Consider the following 19,003-nt stretch of genomic DNA (forward strand, 5'->3'; position numbering starts at 1 on the left):
AACCTCACATGTATCTCTTGAAGACACGTACACTTCCCACACACCGGAAATCCAACCTTCAAATATGATGGAAGTCAAGGATAGTGATCATATAGCACACTTAACTGCGCTTCGCAAGGTATTCTTGCATCATTTCGTGGAAGTAAGTATATTATATCTCGGCACGCTCATCCCTAACTAACACGGTCTACCAGGCTCGCACCATTCCTCCACCAGGAATCGAGAATGTCGAAGAAATGAGAAAGAAACTACCTCTCGTGCGCTATTACGGAGATCTACCAGCAATGGACGACCCTTGGTTTCCCTTTCTATTCGCAGCTTCCAATAGAAGAATCGTCCATAAACCACCACATGCTCTTGAACGTCTCGGGCCGCTCATGCGCAGAACTCAGTATTTGGTTCGAGTAGAGATTCTCTACAGGGTGATATTCCTAGTCGAGTCCATTGACGACGATGGCCGTCTCATTTTCGTAGAGATTGACCGACACCTTTTAAGTCGCCCGTCGGAACCTGCAGTGTTGCCGGAATGGCTTCAGGGTATGTTTGTTCCCAATGTTGGGAAGGGGTTGGAGTGGGCGTGTGAGGATTGGGGAAATAAATCACTTTTTAGGTGTAGCTCTTGGTCAAAGGCAGGAACATCTTGGTGGTAGTCATATTGGTCTGCTTGGAGGAAAGTAATCTGAGGGAAGGCAATTTCAAAATGGGTAATCTGGGGAATAATGGTAATTTGGGTAAACGACTTCTGATTGGCGATGCGAAATCTAAGGATTATACTACTATGAAGCTCTAGGCATTGGAAATGCAATTTTAGATCTACTGAAAAGTCTCTCACGTCCTTCTTTTTTGTTTCTGATCCATTCTTGAATCTTTCTTTTGCTTGAGTTTCAGTTCTTGTATCTTTCCTTTTCTCTGACTAAGACGAATCCAAACTCTCCGTCTTCTAAATAATGAATACTGAAAATTCAGGGGAAACAAGGAACTAGATCCGTTCCTGAGGCTGCAAAGATGTGACTGGTAGTCAAGTTCAGCAAACAATGAGTTTTGAGGAGCACTCATATCCAATAAAGAAGGCACGAGGTACCTATTGAGGGATTTATCTGGACGGAATAGAAGCTATAATTCAGAAGGTATGACTAACACAAGGAAGGGACGAGATGAACTAAAGCCTATCAAGAGCTGCCTGTTGTTATACTCGGACCATCCTCAATATTCACTTGAAGCTTTTTTACCCGAGCTTTGACTACCACTTCTTATATTCATCTTCTCACAATGAGTCTCTCTTTGTTTCGAGTTGAATGTTACGTTTCGTCATCATTTTGGCCTGTCTATCCCCCAGTTTCAAAGTACCAGTAAGGCTAGTACAATGAACATGGCACTTGGACGTTTTTTTTGAAGTGCTTTTCACTTCACTGATTTTGCATGATCAGAGCTTCCAGAGCATGAGTTTAATGCTGTCTTTCTTATCATCTGAGTGCTCAAAATTGGCCTCGTTTCTTTCCATAGACTTGTGCCTTCATTGTTTAGGCTCACAGGAAGTGATTTCTGTCTTGGATAGTTCAAAATTACTGGAGATGATTATATCAAGAGCAAAGATGAAGCATTCTGAATGACACTTTGGGATCTGAGTGCAGCGCACGGCAACCTCCGAATCTTTGTACCTTGAAATTGTGATGACATAGAATATTCACTCTTGATGGCTAGGCAGTGCCATCTAGACACCTTGATAAAGTTTGTTCTAAGCGATCGCCCACATATTGTACCTCCTTCAGCGATTTCGCTTCCACTCCTTTTTCCTAACAACTACAATCATTACACAACAATCATTAACAATAACTAGAACCAGCAACACAATGGCACCTAGAGCTAAAGCAACTAATTCCTCCTCAAAGAGTAAGGGACTCATTGAGAAAGAGGATATCTTTCCCACGATCGTTCATTCAAACCCCGTCACACCTCTTCAGAAATCTCTTTTAAACTCTCCTTTCAATCCTAACCTCGAAGAAACTCGCGACCCTCAAGATGCGCATGGCCTGGAAGAAGCAATTGACCCACAGTTGATGCAAAGCAAGGCGATCAATCCTTCTGTCGCCCCAGATTTCAATCATCCATTTTCTTTGGAGGTTGATCCTTCATTGGCTCTGGGTACAAATCTCCCAGGTTCAGTCCCAGCTTCATATTCAATTAATTTAACAAATCAATATGATTCAAGTAGCGACTTTGCTGAGTATATCCCCAATCCAAACGATTACAATTCATTCCCTCTTGACAACGGTGGAGCCCCTTCATCTTTCCGACTCGGCAATACAAACGACAAGGTCGAATCTCAAAAGTCATCTACAAAGGTGCCATTTGTTGATCCTATGCATCCGCATGCGCACCTGAAGCATGTGGCTGTGTTTTGCTGCCAGTCTCCAACTTGTGTACATGAGTGCAAAGTTGATTATAAGTATGCGACTCGCCAATTTACATTGCATTACTCTCGACAATCAATTGAAGAGCCATTGTACAGTGGTCGCAAGCGTGTTGTGCCACAGACAGTCAATCCAGATCATCGCATTCCGATGCTTCTCCTTTCCGGAGCTCGGGTCTACAGAGTCGAAAAGATGGGAGAGAATCCGGTCGTGCGACTTTTTGTTGGTGACATCATCAACCGCAAGAAGAAGTATTGGGAGGTTTTGCCTGGGGGCGCAGTTGAGCAATTGGGATGGATTCAGGAGTTAAGAGACACGGCAGCTCCTGCCGACCGATGTAGTGCTTGGAAGTGCACCACCCATGGAGATATCTGGAAGGTCAGTATCTTAGATCATCTTTTCGACAATGGTGCCGAAAACACTGGTACACTGGGAACCGACTATGACAGCGGCTATGCGAGCTCTTCTGGTCATACGGGAAGTTCGTCAAGAAAAGGATCATCTACATATGGCGACAACAATGCCACTTTCAATACGAGCCCTGTCACTCCCATCAAATACTCGGTCGGCAAAAATAGTGCTATTCTCAAGATGAGTCCAGTAACACCCACCAATTACTCGGTCGGCGAAAACAATGTTGTTCTCAAGATGAGTCCGGTGACACCCACAAATTACTCATTCGACGGTTATAACATGATTTTTAATGCGAGTTCAACCACAACTACCAGCCACTCAAGTGGTGATCAACATGGCCCAGCAACTACCATTAGCAATCTCAAGCCTCGCCGTAACAGAAACCGCAATCGCAGCCACGGCGCCAACAAGATGAGCTCAAGTGGCAACAACAACTCTCTTGAACAAATCGAGGAAGATCTTGAGGACTTCGAGATCAGCGGCGACGTTGCCGAACTTCTTGAGTTCAATGACTACGCCAGTACCAGTGATTGCGACTTCATGCAACCGCAAGCTCAAATGTGGGATGATGATCTCCTTAATGAGGTCAATACTTTTATCGCCGATGGAATCAACTTTGGCGAATCTGTTGAACATACAATTGAACACGACTTCGATGCTATTTGAATTGAACAACATTACTACGAGATAGATACGAGGAACCCTATCATATGGCTGGACCATTACTGTAACTGACATAGACACAAGACTTGATATCATCAGACGTTTATTTTTCGACCCTTTTTCTTTTCTTTTCTTTTCTTTCCTTTCCTTTGTTTTTCTCTGCGTTTTCGGGATCATGGAGAATGGATCACTTATGGCTAAGGAGACGGTTACCGGGTGCACTATTTTTCGATTTCTTTTTTTTGCAGATATTCAGTCCCATGGAGATATTTCGTTCATGAGTTAATAGTTAATGGTACATGGTCATTGATAAATGGTTGATGGATAATGGTAATGAACGATGGGCAGTGGGTAGTGGATATCATTCTTCCATTAGTGAAATACTGAGTAATTAGCGTTGTGGATACATGGCATAGCATGGAGGTATGGAAGAAGTGCTCATTATAGAGTTGTATCTTAAGAGCTGGGCTGGTCCTGGAATTAATGCGATGGTGTTAATTTTTCTTTGCGGTGTTGATTGTGCGTGTGAATATGTGTATGTGAATTTTTTGTGTAAGTTGTAGTGATTGTGACTTGAATATGGTGGATAGTAGGGGATGTGATATGGATATGGCTTGTATACGGCGAGATTGTAGAATTATGGAAGTATTGAAACGGGAAGTTTCTCTTTGAGTTTCATCCTTTGCAAGTGTTACTGTTGAAAAGAACGATATCATGATATGAGAAGACTGCAATAGGTATAGATTTTCGACTCAGGAAACTGCCAGTAAAAAAGTCTAGATCTGAAAGAGAATCTTAACATCTCCAACCTTAGTAACTGCTTCTCTGGATCATAGAGATGCCAGGCTGAGACATATAGAGTACCTACTCCTCAGTAGTAAGAAATTAAAGTCAGCTCGACATAAAAGTATCAAAACTTACGGTATATCGCGGTATTTTCTGGTAGTCTGAGTAGGTATGTGTATGTAAGACAAAAAAAAAGAATGAAAATTTACAATAATAAAAGATATAAGGAGATCGCAGCATGTCACTCCTCCTTCTTCAATGCTTGGTAATCTTGTGATATTGGAATCAATGATTGAGAAACGGGCTGGCCCATCGATGAATAGATGATGTCTGATCATGAGGAGGAGTTTGGAGGCGTTGGAACTGGAGTGAGTTGGGGTTCGGCTTACTTTGTGGATTTATTGGATTATGTAGGATATGTGTTTCCGCGTCATTGGGATTGGGATGGAGATTTTTGTCGGAGTTGGGGTTTGAGAATTTGAGAGGGTGAGATGGTGAAGGGGGAGATGTGTAAGTGGGAAATTTGAATTTAAATCGAGGGATTGAAAAGAGGTGGTGAGATATATTAATTGACAAATCTTCCTTGTATAAATAACATATTAAAGAAAAACGAAAACAAAACACCGATGCTAATACATCCATATACAAACCCCTAACATCCCGACACAAACCCTCAATTCCAGCATCCAAACGTCCCAAATACCACAGAAGATAATATCGAGACTTCTAGCCCATCTATTCTGATCATTTGCTCTCCCTTACATCGAATTCCACCATCGTACATTCTCCAGCTCATCTGATTCTGATTTCCCAACTTTGAGGAAAGGGAAAAAAGGTAAGAAAGGTATGAGATGAAACACCTTTCGGTATTCTCCTTCCACATTCCTATTCTGGTGAATAAACGATTGTGCATGGTGGTGGAGAAAAACGGTTGATGGGGAGGAATGTACTATACCTGCGATTCGGTCGAAGAGGGTTCTTCTATCTATCTATATAGAGAGAGATCCCTCGCGTTACTTGGGGGGGAAAGCACATCATTGATTTTATATCCATTTTGAAAATTCAAATATTAAAAAGACTTGATAAGAAAATGCATTTCCTCACACAAACCCTCATCGCTGCAGCATTCCTCGCAGGCGTTGTTTTCTCGGTTCCTCAGGGTATTCCCCCCAATGGAAGTGGTGGTGGAGATCAATCTACCGTACGTATTGTTATTTCTCTTTGCTCTTTCCTTCCTTCCGTTCCCCTCTTCTCCTCCCACTCTTCTTTTCCCCTCACCTCCTTCACCCCCCTCACCCCTTCCCCATTCACACAAACAAAACTAACCAACCAAAAAGTGCCACTGGAACTGCTGCGAATACGACCCCTCCACCTCCGGCACTCTCTGCAGAAACAACACCGCGCCGTATCCATACGGCGTCGATTGTTATCCAGCGTTGGACGCAGCGAATATGACGTGTTGTCATCAGACGGATTGTCAGGATCAGACTTACTTTACGACGCCGATTGTGGTTATTTAGGGAGGGGTTTGGAGAATTTGTGGGATTTGGTGGTGGGTAGGGGATTGGTTATTAAGGCGGGGCTTTGGGGAGGAAAGGTGGATTGGTTAGAGGATGGTGGGTTTGGGATGGAGTTGAGGGGAAGAAGGGGGTGGGTATTTTGGTTTTGAGAGGGGTGTTGGCTTGGTAATTTTGTTGTGGTCTTTGGATTGTGAGGGAATTGGGCGAGTGATCTCGATTTGAGCATGCGAAGTGGTGCTTCTTGCTTTGTTTTGGGATTGAACGATGTCACTTTCGTTTTAGATAGGTAGTCGGTATACCTAGGTAACAATGGAAAAAACTTGTGGGGTACTAGTCTGTCAACCTCTGGGGCATGAAAATGATGAATCTGGTCAATGTGAAACATGAGACGTGAGACATGAGTTGAAGTGTGAGAGAAGCAATAAGCATTGAATGACTTGACCCGGTTCGGAAGCTATCTTATCTGTGAAAGTATATTCGCAACTAAGCTGCTTATATTTTAATTAGATTATTCAAAGAAAAAAAGGATGTTTCAATGCCTAGATAATAAGGGTTAGCGAATTGCTTTGGCTTTTCTTCAGATGCAATCTACCTCATCCGCAGTTAATCTGTTACCACTTTCATAAACAACTAGACTCGCGACCAAATCCCTCCCATCTTCCTCTGCATTTGGTAATAATTCTTCCCATGGTTTGCTTGGGAAAATATTCCACCATTGAAACGGATTCGTTTTCCACTTCATTGCTTCCGGCCATGTCTGCGCAGTTGGTGTCCCTAAGGTTTTGAACATACTCAAAATCAGACCCAATTGATTCCCATCCTCATCGCCGCGTCGGCTTTCGAGGAGTGGCGTAGGAGGCGAGCGGAGACATTCGGCGAGAAGAACACCCGTAGACCAGAGATCAAGAGACGTGGTGTAAGCCGTGTTAGAAAAGAGAGTCTCGGGGCAGCGATAGCATGTGGTACCAACCTCAAGACATTTTTGGTCAGAGGGCTCAGCAGATGAGGAGAAGGTTGGGTGCCATGCGGTGCCAAAGTCGGCGATGACAACGGGAGTTTGACCATCGATATCCTGAGGTAAAAGAATATTGGATGGTGATATATCACGGTGAATGATTTGTTCTGCATGAAGGTATGCGAGCCCGGATAACACTTGTTTGAAGATCTTTTTAGTTGTGCGTGTGCTGAGACCGTTGCTACTTTTTGATAGTAGATCTGTTAATGTGTGTGGCATGTGTGGCAGTATCAGAACTAATCTTGATTCTTGATCATACATTGTTGTGATTAGTGATATTATTGAAGGGTGTGAGAGCGTTTTGAGGATAGCAATTTCACGAGTGGGAGAATGTGGCTCCATGTTATGAGTTTCTGTTATCACTTTTAAGGCATAGGAAGCCTCTACATTGTCGCACCTGTAAACTTGAGAGACAGCACCACTCGATATATGGTGACAGTTTTTATAAGATCCTATGGTGATACCGGGGCTTTCGGGTGTTGGCAATGTTGTCGATAAAGAGGCCTCGCCATTTTGCTGAGTAGGATTACATAAATCATCGTAGGCAGCCTATGTATTGTATCAGTAAGATAGTTACAATAAATTGAGCGTTCACTTAACTCAAGAGTCAAGGGATTTTCTCCTGGCGAACTACAAAGAAAAGATTATGGAAGCAGAGAGTATCACGAGAAAAGGGGAAAGACATATTGCTCACGTGACAGAGAATGCTTATATTTGAAACTATAAACTCACTCTTGATGACGAAGAACTATAAGCCTCTGCTTCTATTTCAAATGCAGTTTTCTGCGTGTTGCCGCCAAGACCACCAACTGAGAGATATTTCTTTCTATAATTAGGAAGATTAGCCATGTCAATTTATGTGTTGAAAGGGAGTGGTGCCACTTTACAGCTTTGAGATATTATCATATCGTTCAGAAGCTTTCAAATCATGCTTCCAATCTGGTGTAGAGCTCATGTTGTTGATTTGAGATGATGTCAACAACGATAAACTAGATATAGAGAGTGTTGTCTTGTAGACTGCGTTCCTCTGCAAAGATGCTTTATCCGAGGTGATTAGTTCGTATTGGATAGGAGTTGATCTCTCTCGTTTTCGGATAAAGTTCGGATGTGTCTTATTGGAAATATAAGAAGCCTTGTCTCTGGTTGAGCATGTAGTGTATTGCAGTATTGTGAGTGAGGAGATCAGATGCAGTGGATACGTGAATATTATTAGATATTAGATGATGGATACTATGGATACTATGGATACTACCTACTACGTAGAGCATCCAGAATGTCCAGACTATTCCCCTGTTGTCTCTCTCAAATATTTGGTCAACCGACAGGTTTGATAAGCATTACTTGCTTGACTTGTTATTTCAGACTGGCTTTACCTGCTTTACCTCTACCTCCTTCAACGATATAAGGTTTCATAATTTCTTACACGAAGAAGAAGTGACACATCACGTGTTCTTTCAATCTAGCATGCAGCAAGTATTTGCATTGCTCATTTTGTTTTGCATGATTCTCCAGCAAGGATTATGTGTGGATGGAAGCAACCGACAAAGCATCGACCAATCAATTCCAGAAAGAGAAAGAGCCGCTTTCACTCCTTCGAGCTTGGAATCGTGGAGAACTTCTAATTCCAAGAGCGCATGATTATTTATCATGTATTGATATTATATTGTTTACTCCATAGGGCCTTTTTATAAGAAAGAGTACTTTACATACAATTTTATATTTGCCAGAAATAATTCTCCATTCATTCCTTTTTACAACAAGTACCACTGCAGCTACAACTGCTCATCCTGACCTACAAAGCAGAAGAACATGAACAATCATTAGTCACACTAGATGATCAACTCATTGGGAAGTTAGGATTACAACAAATCACAAATATGGATGCAGTAGACCGACAAGAGTATCCGGCTATGCTGGTAAGTTATTCCTTTTTCCACAGAATCACAGCACACCGAGTCTTAATTCTTTAATTCTAGGATCGATTACAACCAGGGCCAGCTGCAGTAAAACTTAATGAGCGTGTGAAGAGGATAAATAAAGTGAATACGGAAATCGCGGATTGGTTGCAGGTACATATATTATCGGATGGCTGCGATGGCATATTATTTACACATTCAATAGGAGCGCCGCAAAGTGGAAGAACAATATGCTTCCGGTCTCCGAAAGCTTGCGCGCAAACCTCTACAAGAAACTGGGGGAGATTTGGGGTATGGCATGTTGGGACATTCGGTTTTAACATGAACTAACCGGGACCTAGGGTATTCGATACACCATGGAGAAAAATTGTGAATTCGGTCGAATCGATCGCGGATTCTCATCACAATTTGGCTGAACGAATCTCCAAGGATGTTGAGCAACCATTGCGACAATTCGCTACCCAAAATCGAGAAATGCAGGGAATGACAACAATACAAGGGAATCTCGCGGCGATGGCTAAGGAGTTGGAAGATGCGCAACATGCCTCGGACAAGCTCAGCAAGAAGGGGGGGAAAGCAAGTACGCAAAAGGTGGAGAATGCAGCCGCCAAATTACAGAATGCGGAACAACAATGGCAAGCACAAGCTCCATTCATATATGAGAGTCTTCAGGCAGTAGATGAAAGACGATTGAACCACCTCCGCGATGTCCTCACGCAATTCGAAACACATGAAGCCGACAGAATTGAGAGAAGTCGAGTGGCCGTTGAGCAAACCTTGACAGCATTGTTGGAGGTAGATACTGCCCAGGAAATTAGGAATTGGTCTGAAGCATCTACGACGGGAAGGCCCGTCATGGAACGACCCGTTAGACAACTTTCGAGCGCTGGAGACAGTGGCGCAATGCCATTACCTCCTCCTACTCCACGGTCTACACATTCAGCAGCTGCTAGTGATATATCAAGACAAGAAGGTTCTAGTGGTAAGCTAAAGTTCTTGAATTATTGCTATTTCTATAAAGAACACTGCTTTACACAATTATGTGATTTATGCTAACTTACGACATCTAGATTCGAAGCTAAAGAGCCGATTTGGCACGATGCTTCAACGTCGACGCCAAAGCATTCATGGAGGATTTGCTCGCGCCCCATCACCGAACAAGGGATTCGCGAGTTTGAATCGCAATTCCAACAGCAGTTCAGGACGACCAACCCTTTCACCTCATACTTCATCAAACAACTTGCGCGATTCACAAGACAACCGACTTTCTGCTCTTCCCGAATCACCATCTAATCGCGATACTTTGCAACCTAATGGCAACTCTCATGGTATGGGCCAAGATTCATTAAGTGCATCAGATGCGATTAGACCAGCTACTTCCAATGGTGTACCAAGCCCGGGAATGGTGGATCTGTCGGAAGTGGAACCACCATCGGGCCCACCTCCATCGCATTTCAAAGAAGCCCAAAAAGATTCTGAAGGCTTCACGGTGCCAGCAGCCATGAACGATCCTATCTCGCAAGCTCTTAATGAAGCTCACGAGCAAAATGAACCTCAGTTCAAACTTGATATCCGAGATCAACCGATTCCCGAGCAAGATGCAGATGCACAAGCTGCATTATCAAGTGTTGCCAATACTTTGCGCTCATCTCAATTAACCACTCCTGGTCGAAAAGTCGGTACCGTCCGAGGTCGAAGAGATGTTCGAAACACAGTCTATGTCCCTTCGCCTAATCTTGATGTTAGTACCATAGAAAACAACTTGCCTCCTTCACCGGCTTTCACACCCGGAGGAGCACGTGCTGCAGCATTTGCAGCTATTTCGGAGCATGGCCATGCTGCGCCAAGTATATCTGATGCAAATTCAATTCGTTCCGGGCATTCTCTTTCCAATAATGTTGTGGTAAAACATGCTGATATGCATCACCCTGGCCTCAATGCGTCAATGATAGAGACTGTCAGCGCCACACTAGAAAACGGAGCAGTGAAGACAGTTAAGGTTAGTGGGGAGATTGCTTTAAGCTATATTTCGTCACCGAACGATGCTTCGTTGCCAGCTTCAGGTAAGTCAACCTCACTACATGCAGCTGCAAAGTCTAACGTATATAGGAACCGAAACAATCAGAATCAACAACTTTCCCGCTCTAGAGGCTATTGGTCCTAATAGAACATTCATTCATCCAGTATCAGCAGAGAAATCGGATGAATTTACAGTGGACCTTGCGTCAGTATCGCACAAAACATCGCCCGCATTTACTTACCGAGTGCACATTGATGACAAGGATATGGCTGGTTATTCGCCATTATTGTTAAAACCGGCGTGGAAACCAGTTGGTGAAAAGCTTGGTCTGATTATCGAGTATGCACTTAATCCAGCTTTCTCCTCGGATGCCATAACTTTCAACAACCTTGTTATCGTAGGTAAATACACAGGTGCTGGGGCTGCAGTGTGTAAATCCAAACCTTCTGGCACCCACTACCGTGACAAGTCTGCTATTGTTTGGCGTCTTGGCGATGTTACTCTCGGTCATGAATGGCATAAAATGAGTGCCTTATTTTCCGGTTCAGATGGCGCGGTTCAGCAACCAGGTCACGCGGAAGTCAGATGGGAAGTTCAACGCCCTATTTCTGGTAGTGGTATCAGCATTTCAAGACTGGAAGCAGTTAAAGGTGCTGAAGAGTCAGATCCATTTGCAGATGAATCATTAGCTCCAACGGCAGGTAATTGGGTTGAAATTGAGACTAGTAGGAAGATTGCCAATGGGGTGTATGAAGCAAGACAAAGCACAGCATGAAAAATGGGATAGGATTGAAGGTTGAGGGCTCAGGAAGGAACGGAGTTCTTTTCCAGGAGTTGTTTTTCTTCTATTTCTTTTGTTTTTTTTTGCATGCTCTTTAAGAGTATTTGAAAAGTACATAGGTGCACACAGGGGGGTTCAAAGCATGGTGGAAGAGTAATGGTTGGAGCATGGTGGAAGCGTTTCTTTGAGTTGATACCTAGCGTTTCACGCTGTTCTTTTTCTTTTTCTTCTTGTAGTGTAGTATATGTATGTATGTATATACTCAATAACCAGCTTGTTTGAGATTATGACATGAACTTTCTTGTCTATCTATTTTGATCATTTAAGTCGTGATTATAGATTGATTGATGGATGGCTATTACATACATATCATATCACAGTCTACTTTCTTCATGATATGCATTACATTTTCTTCTTTTGAAACGGCATTGTAGGGATATTTTACATGAGATATTTATCAAGCTTTCGTTTAGGAAAGGAGGATGTTTTTAGCTTTGAATTTGAGAGAATGGAGTGAGAATTGATATGATATGATATGGTAGGATGGGGGTAGGATAGGATAGGGGGTTTACGGATATAAGCCTCGTGATGATTTGATTCGTGGGATGCGGGATGTGGGATTGGGGGTTATGGTTTGGTGGCTGTGTGGTGTGTGAGGGTGCTGTGTGAGGGTGTTGTGTGAGGGCGATGATCCTGGTCCTGCTGAAAATTCAAGACGTGAGGGAATCGTACGATGGAGGCTTCGTGTCGGTATTGTGATGTGGTGGTATTGGTGATGTGGTGGTATTGTGGGAGAATGATCTGAGGAATAATTTTTCTGGGGAATTTTTTGATTTGAGGTGAGGGGTGGGGGGTGAGGGGTGAAGGATCTCGAGGTAGGATGAGGAAAGTAGGATGGAGGGAGGTACAGTGAGCTAGATTGGGAAAGAGGGGTAATGGGGTGAGATGGGATGGGATGGGATGGAATGGGATGGGCTGCGATATCTTTCAGGTAGTATGGTAAGTCTTCTGATCGGAGAGAATGTGGTTGTGGTTGTGGTTGTGAGGAATACTAAATAGATAGATATGAATTGGAATAGTAAAACCATTACTCGATTTAGCAATGAGGGGTTAGTTAATATGGCGATTTCGTGATACTGGGGTTTCTCGGAGAAATCTGTGGTGAGACGGTTTGTGTATGTATGTAACATTTGATAACGGATGATGTGTGATTTGAATGAATAAGTATAGAAATTACCTACGTCACTCCCCTCATTGCTCCTTCTAAGTTTGTGAGGTGGATTGTGGATTTTGGATTATATTAATTACCCCGCTCTGGAATCTGGATGTATCTCGTAGAGTTTGAATAATTATCGAGAGCAAGATTGATAACTTTCTCTTACTTACAACCTCGACCTCTCGCAACTTTCTCTAATCTCACAACTTTCTACAACAACAAAACAACAACAATCCCTCACGTTTTTCCATATATACTACTTCCAACCCTTCAATCCCACTATCAAATCCAGTCATATACAAGCAATCATGTCCAACTACGGAAACGAAGAGCAATCTGACAGTTACGGCGGACAAACTGATACCTACGGTGAGAAACAGGCGAGTGGTATGATTTGTTTATTATCCCTTCCGCTTCGCTTTCAATTACTGACTTTTGGCAGGTTATGGAGGTAGAGATGATGATACTCAGTCTGGTGGTATGTATTTTTTGTTGATGTTCACTTTCCGTTTTGATGAAAATTTGGATATGGTATCGTGATGTGGTATGGCGTGAGGCTGATTTCACCGACGCAGGATATCGCAGTACAGGAAGAGATAATACGAGCAGTGGTCTAGGTGGTGATGATATTGAGTCGGGTGATACTTATGGTAGCACTAAGTAGGATGGTTATGGTAGTACCAGAAAGGATGACACAAGCAGTGGCTTTGGTCAGGATAATACATTGTCTGGTGATAGCTATGGTAGTACTTGGAATGAGAACACGAGTGGCGGCTTGAACGATGATGGTGCCTCGGCTGGAGATACTTACGGCAGCACCAGAAGCAATGATACGGCAAGTGGATATGGTCAAGATATTACCTCATCTGGAGATGCGTATGGCAGTACTGGAACCGGCAATACAAGAAGTGGCTTAAGTGACGACAACACTTCATCCAGAGATACATACGGTAGCACTGGAAGAGACAATACATCATCTGACGATACATATGGCAGCACCAGAAAGGATGACGCAAACAGCAGCTACAACGATGATGTCACATCCTCAGGTGATGTATTTGGCTCTACCACTGGCACCGGAGGTGGTTCATATAATAATGACAAGATTGATGGATTTGGAGGAGTGAAGGCTAGCTCTTCTGGATACGGTGATGATGTTACTGCTGACTCTGACGTCTCAGGTGGATATGGTGGAGACAAGAGTGTTTCTCAAGGTTTGGGTGGAAGTGGTGATAATACTATATCTGGAGGCTATGGTGATGATGACAACCAAACCTCCAGTGGTTATGGAGCCGCCAAGTCTGGTTATGGAGAGGGAGATTATGATGACAATGATCAGTCAACCTCCAGTGGATATGGTGATAATGACCAGGGTAAGTCTGCATTGAAGAAGGGCTTGGAGAAGGCCAAAGAATTGTTCAATAAGAACTGAAATGATGGTGATACTTTGAGGATGCGACGATCATTGAGTATGAGATTCTCTTTTTAGCGATTGCAAGGGTTGCGCTGTGAATTTATTCACCCACATACAGTTCATCTGGGAAGCGATGATTTTAATTCTGCTCAATTATATGGGATACTAGTACATGCAGACACGAAGATATTTAGGATGCGAAGACTTTTGGTTTATTCAATTTATATGGGAATTCTGAAAGGGATACTAGGATGCGGAGATATTCGGATTGCGATGGATTTCAGTCAAGGGTATTTCTCAAGGGCTATAGTTTCTCAATGAACTCCACTTTGGCCAGATGCTTTTCAACTTTGATTGTGATACTGGTTGATCATCCGAATGTTACAAACTCTTTTGCTTGTATACACCTCTAGTCTTGGGATCAGAAGACTACTTTGTCGGCCTTTCATCGGGACACTGCTCAATTGTCTCTAAAAGCTCGAATATTAAAGACTATTGAGTGAATGGAATAGGAGAGTTTCCAAATTTCCCAGGTCTAAAAGGGGAGATCTAATGAAATGGTAGGTGTAGATATCTTCTGTCTGTCAGAGCAAAGTATACCATGTGGCAAGCTTGAGAAAGACTCGAGCTTATTACTACATTCTCATCCCATGAAACAATTCTTCCTTGATATGAAGTTTCTTAACATTCCGATGTTGTAGGGAGAACTTGAATACTAAATCAAGGCAGGGAAATGGTTTCGGAGTTCGCTCAAGAACGGAGGATGAGGTAGAGAAACGTGTAAATTTGATGCTTGGGATTTCGATATAGATACTTTTGAGGAGGATCTGGTGCGATTTTTGGATAGGTATGTGCATAGACGAGACAGTTTTTGGTAGTTAAGGGAGCAGTACATGGTATAGTTCCCCTCACAATAAAAATAAAGGCCCAGGGTTGAGCGTCACAAAAATGACGGCTTAATGCTGGTTGGATATAGAAAAGATGGTGTTTGTATGAATACAACAGCACTGAAATATCGCATTTTATCAACTGCGCTCTATAGCATGGTACTAACTATACCATCCACTTTGTGAGTTTTATCTTGATTCATGACACTATCATGTCAGAAACGATATAAGAAAGCCAGTTGTAGGAGAAAGATTCTCAGCATCATATATCATATATCATGGTATTATAGGCATGTTGCAGCCGAGTTCTTAAGCGAACTTGCAGCAGCGTCTTGGGGATTTTTATGTGCTTGTTAAGGGGCTTGAGAAAGTAGATCTAGGAATAGAATGGAACTAGTTAATCTGCTTCGTGATGAAAAGTTGAAATGAAGCGCAAGCATGCATATTCAAATTTCTACTCGTAGAATAGCTGATCTTCTCCTTGATACCTACGATCTCGAGTTGAAGGAGGGGATATGTAATCTTACATGAGACATGATTAATTAGACAATGAAGACATTGATAACTAGACTCTACATTTAGGTTCTATGGCACATGTGTTCTACTCAAACCGACACATGCACATATTAGGATATTGGTTCGTGGTATGGTACACAGCGTTTACTTTCCATTATGTGATATATAACTTGCAATTGAGAGGTACCATCGGGTTTCGAATACTACAGCGATAGAGGTAGAAGACCGATAAGATGGAGAAGGAGAATTCTTTTGTAAGAAGCCACGGTTAGAAATAAAGCGAATTGTAAGGAAAATATAATCGACAAAGAGAAAGATGTGAAAATAAATTGTATACGAGTGATACTAAAAGCGTATAGTGCAAAGAGATATTGAGGGGAAAGGAAAGGAAAGGAAGAAGAGGAGACATACATCTCTATCTAGATTCCAGACGAGAAAAATCTATGTTATTCACCTCCCCCCTCCAAAATCTCACATCTTCACATTCTTTAAGAAAGAGGATAATAACCACTCGGTCACTTTTGTCACCGATACTTAAATCTGTATTTATATAAGTCATCACCTCACGGTTTAACCAAGATTGTCAAAATCATCAAGCACAACGTTATCGATATCAATCTCAAAACCAAACATCAACAAATCCTGCATTCATTCTACTCCAATATTCCATTCCACGCTACCCCAGCCATCCCTCCTCCCTCGCCTTTCCACAACCCATGCCCCCTCCATCCCCCCTCCATCAACCGAAAACAGCTCATTCATCCAAAACCTTGCCTCTACTCCTCCTCCCGTTCTCAATGTGTGACCCTCGCCTGCCTAATAATCGCAAGCACAGTTGGTCCATGCATTGTTACAGTCGCTGGCAGCGTACACCTAGCATTTGTTAGTTTGAAAAGTCTTATACTACATCAACAGAAATACGTGCAAGTCCAGCAGCTTCGCACGAAGCTTCGCATTGCTCCCGAGTGGGACAGGTATAAGGACCCCAGGTATTCTGGCGGCTTTCAATCGCAGAGCCCATGCCAAAAGCAGCCAAGGCGAGAACTACAAGAGAAATAGAGGCCTTTATGTTGAGAGTTTTGGGGTAGAATAGATGTTGCTGTGTTTGTTGGGTTGTGTAAGGAGACTTTGAGGGAAGAATAATAGTCTTTTCTGGCTAATCCTCTCATTATTTATATCGCCAGAAAATTATGCGTGCTATGCTTAGTCCCACATTACCGGGAATGTCATTGATGCATCATTAAGCAATATCGGGGAGCTTATCGGCCAAATTGTGGCATATAGTATAACAGGGTTTTCAAGTGAGGCTATCTCCATATTTCAATATATCTGAATCGCTCAAAAACCTCACCGGTTATGGAAAGCAACGAAGTCCTACCGGCACCTGGGACCATCTTCCTTATAAGGGCAATAAGGATCCGGTGGCCTTGGTACGGAAGAGGGTTTCAAGTGGGGCTCGCGTACCCCATGGCTGTGGCGAGAGGTATTCCCCAATGGCAAGATAAAACGTAAGCAACCCTCCCTCAAATGGTAAACAGAATACATGGGGTGCGCGAGTCCCACTTGAAACCCCCTTCCGTACTCGTGCGGCCAGAAAGTATGCAACTCCGGTGCTAAGAAAACCAGGTTAGTCCTCTTGTAGTTTACCATCTTGTGGTATGTGCATCTAGCGTCGAAGTTGCATACTTTCTGGCAGCACGAGTACGTAGCATCTCATATAATGGCTAAGATACACAGCAAGTCAGGTACCAAGTGGATATTTCTGAGACATAAGCAGGCTGCATGAGCCCAGAAACTCTAACTTGCAGGGAGATATGCACGTCGTAGCCAAGCCTTAACCGAAAGCTGCAGCCTGCTTATGTTTCTAACGAAGCGAAAGGGTGCACGCACTTGATGAGCTCGCATTTCCGATCTTTCTACATTAGGTAGTTCCTGTTCATCATTTGTAACGCCTGGGTTTTCGATCAAGACAGGGAGAAGAAAAGCTTACAGACTGCTAATATTACGAGCATGGAGTCCCATTCGGTGCTCTTGTTTGGAGCCACGGGTTACATTGGAGCAGCGTTTCTGTCCCGCTTTAGCAACAAATATCTCACATCTCCATCACCACGATATAAACTTACAGCATCAACTCGAAGTCCTGAGAAAGCTAGAAGACTAAGGGACTTATTGGGAAACATCGAGACGACGGATGTTACGCTTAATGATGGTGTAAAGCTTGAAAGGGAGGTCGAGAAACATGACATTATAGTCCAACTAGTCAGTCTTCGCACCTCCTAATACTCTTGGGGAAATAGATACATTCAGCTGATTCTGCGAAGGCTGATTGTGATGCTCTCGAAGGCACCAAGTCTATTCTGAAAGGAATGAAGACGAGAAAAGAAAAAAAAAGGATATCTGCCAATTCTCTATCATGCTGTAAGTCCGCTAGTTTTACAGTCAAACTGCGTTTGCTAATGGTAACTTTTTATCAAGTCAGGGGGAGGTAAGTTTTCTCCAACTACTCGTGCTACCAGAAAGTATGCGACTCCTGCCTCAATAGGATTAAGACCCTGTGTGGAAGCTCACTAGAGCTTGGAAAGGGCTTAAATCTTTGAAATTTGAACTGAAAGTAGTAGAGCTTCAATATAAGCGAGCCATTCAATTGATTGATTTTTCCAAATCTCCATTTAATATAATGTAATTTAAAGAAGCAGTGGATTCCATTGGCCTATTAAGACTGATATAGTGTATTTAGCGCCAGAGTTGCATACTTTCTGGCAGCACGAGTACCTTGTAGCTCAAGTTGATCCAGTGTTAGCGTTTCTTTTCGAGGAAAAAATGAATGGCTATTCGTCCCATGTAATCATTTCTGACATGGAATCTGACCTCATCAATGATATCCCAATAAGCAAACCCCGTAAGCAGACCCTTCTTAGATTTGGGATTTCTAAGTAACAGAAATCCAAGATCGCGTTGTCGACCACAGTATTGTCAAAGCTGATGAGGCTGGTGATTTACTATCCTTTACTATAGTACCATTTGCCGTGTATGGCACCGCTACGGGTTAATCTACGAACACAAGCTTGGTAACCAAACATCTATGCCTGTTCCACGACTCGTTCATGTTTCTGTGGATAGAAGAGCCGTGGGACAACTTGGACCTGGTGAGAACCCGTGGATGATATCGCACGTCAATGATGGTTGGTCTCCCGAACTCAATTTTATACTAGGAAACGATTCCGGCCGGGCTTTGCTGACGATTCTTTTAGTAGCGGATCTATTTATGACATTATTGGAAGATACTACAAAGGGACACGAAAAGACGGCTTCTATTTTGCTGATGGAGGTTACGTTCTAGCCCGCGATGTCTTCAGAGCTATGGCAGAGACTCTCTCTTCAATAGGGTTATCCGAGGAACCATCTCCAAATACTTACACCGAAGAAGAACTGAACGAGTACAAA

At 42.9% G+C, this 19,003-nt stretch overlaps 7 protein-coding genes across 7 annotated transcripts; 5 read left to right on the top strand and 2 right to left on the bottom strand.

The window, feature by feature from the left end:
- Window positions 1–64: 64 nt before the first annotated feature.
- Window positions 65–650, top strand: EAF02_009653 (uncharacterized protein; the record flags this gene model as incomplete). The annotated part of the gene is made up of 2 exons (XM_038905701.1): window positions 65–142; window positions 195–650. 2 exons carry the CDS (start codon window positions 65–67, stop codon window positions 648–650), a joined length of 534 nt encoding a protein of 177 aa, XP_038754441.1.
- A 1,200-nt stretch (window positions 651–1,850) lies between these two features.
- EAF02_009654 (uncharacterized protein) lies at window positions 1,851–3,491 on the top strand (the record flags this gene model as incomplete). The annotated part of the gene is made up of 1 exon (XM_038905702.1): window positions 1,851–3,491. One exon carries the CDS (start codon window positions 1,851–1,853, stop codon window positions 3,489–3,491), a length of 1,641 nt encoding a protein of 546 aa, XP_038754442.1.
- A 1,873-nt stretch (window positions 3,492–5,364) lies between these two features.
- Window positions 5,365–5,794, top strand: EAF02_009655 (uncharacterized protein; the record flags this gene model as incomplete). Its single annotated transcript, XM_038905703.1, has 2 exons — window positions 5,365–5,475; window positions 5,612–5,794. The coding sequence occupies 2 exons, from the start codon at window positions 5,365–5,367 to the stop codon at window positions 5,792–5,794; spliced, it is 294 nt and encodes a 97-aa protein (XP_038754443.1).
- A 512-nt stretch (window positions 5,795–6,306) lies between these two features.
- EAF02_009656 (uncharacterized protein) lies at window positions 6,307–7,764 on the bottom strand (the record flags this gene model as incomplete). The annotated part of the gene is made up of 4 exons (XM_038905704.1): window positions 6,307–6,333; window positions 6,387–7,358; window positions 7,542–7,635; window positions 7,697–7,764. 4 exons carry the CDS (start codon window positions 7,762–7,764, stop codon window positions 6,307–6,309), a joined length of 1,161 nt encoding a protein of 386 aa, XP_038754444.1.
- A 698-nt stretch (window positions 7,765–8,462) lies between these two features.
- On the top strand, window positions 8,463–11,832 carry EAF02_009657 (uncharacterized protein). The gene is made up of 6 exons (XM_038905705.1): window positions 8,463–8,725; window positions 8,786–8,878; window positions 8,931–9,016; window positions 9,067–9,707; window positions 9,796–10,788; window positions 10,835–11,832. The coding sequence occupies exons 1-6, from the start codon at window positions 8,687–8,689 to the stop codon at window positions 11,518–11,520; spliced, it is 2,538 nt and encodes an 845-aa protein (XP_038754445.1). The 5' UTR covers window positions 8,463–8,686; the 3' UTR covers window positions 11,521–11,832.
- Window positions 11,833–13,050: 1,218 nt separating this feature from the next.
- Window positions 13,051–14,174, top strand: EAF02_009658 (uncharacterized protein; the record flags this gene model as incomplete). Its single annotated transcript, XM_038905706.1, is given in 4 exon segments — window positions 13,051–13,129; window positions 13,185–13,220; window positions 13,318–13,402; window positions 13,421–14,174. The coding sequence occupies 4 exon segments, from the start codon at window positions 13,051–13,053 to the stop codon at window positions 14,172–14,174; spliced, it is 954 nt and encodes a 317-aa protein (XP_038754446.1).
- A 2,201-nt stretch (window positions 14,175–16,375) lies between these two features.
- On the bottom strand, window positions 16,376–16,876 carry EAF02_009659 (uncharacterized protein; the record flags this gene model as incomplete). Its single annotated transcript, XM_038905707.1, has 3 exons — window positions 16,376–16,432; window positions 16,464–16,685; window positions 16,778–16,876. 3 exons carry the CDS (start codon window positions 16,874–16,876, stop codon window positions 16,376–16,378), a joined length of 378 nt encoding a protein of 125 aa, XP_038754447.1.
- Window positions 16,877–19,003: the final 2,127 nt, after the last annotated feature.

Source organism: Botrytis sinoallii (genome assembly GCF_014898435.1).
Source record: "Botrytis sinoallii strain Bc 23 chromosome Unknown BSIN_021, whole genome shotgun sequence".
Classification (NCBI taxonomy): Eukaryota; Fungi; Ascomycota; class Leotiomycetes; order Helotiales; family Sclerotiniaceae; genus Botrytis; species Botrytis sinoallii.

Excerpts from the sequence above, each read along its gene's own strand:
- EAF02_009657 (XM_038905705.1), top strand. The coding sequence starts at position 8,687 with ATGGATGCAGTAGACCGACAAGAGTATCCGGCTATGCTG. Across the intron at positions 8,726-8,785 it reads AAGAGTATCCGGCTATGCTG|GATCGATTACAACCAGGGCC; the intron begins GTAAGTTATTCC and ends CTTTAATTCTAG. Across the intron at positions 8,879-8,930 it reads AAATCGCGGATTGGTTGCAG|GAGCGCCGCAAAGTGGAAGA; the intron begins GTACATATATTA and ends CACATTCAATAG.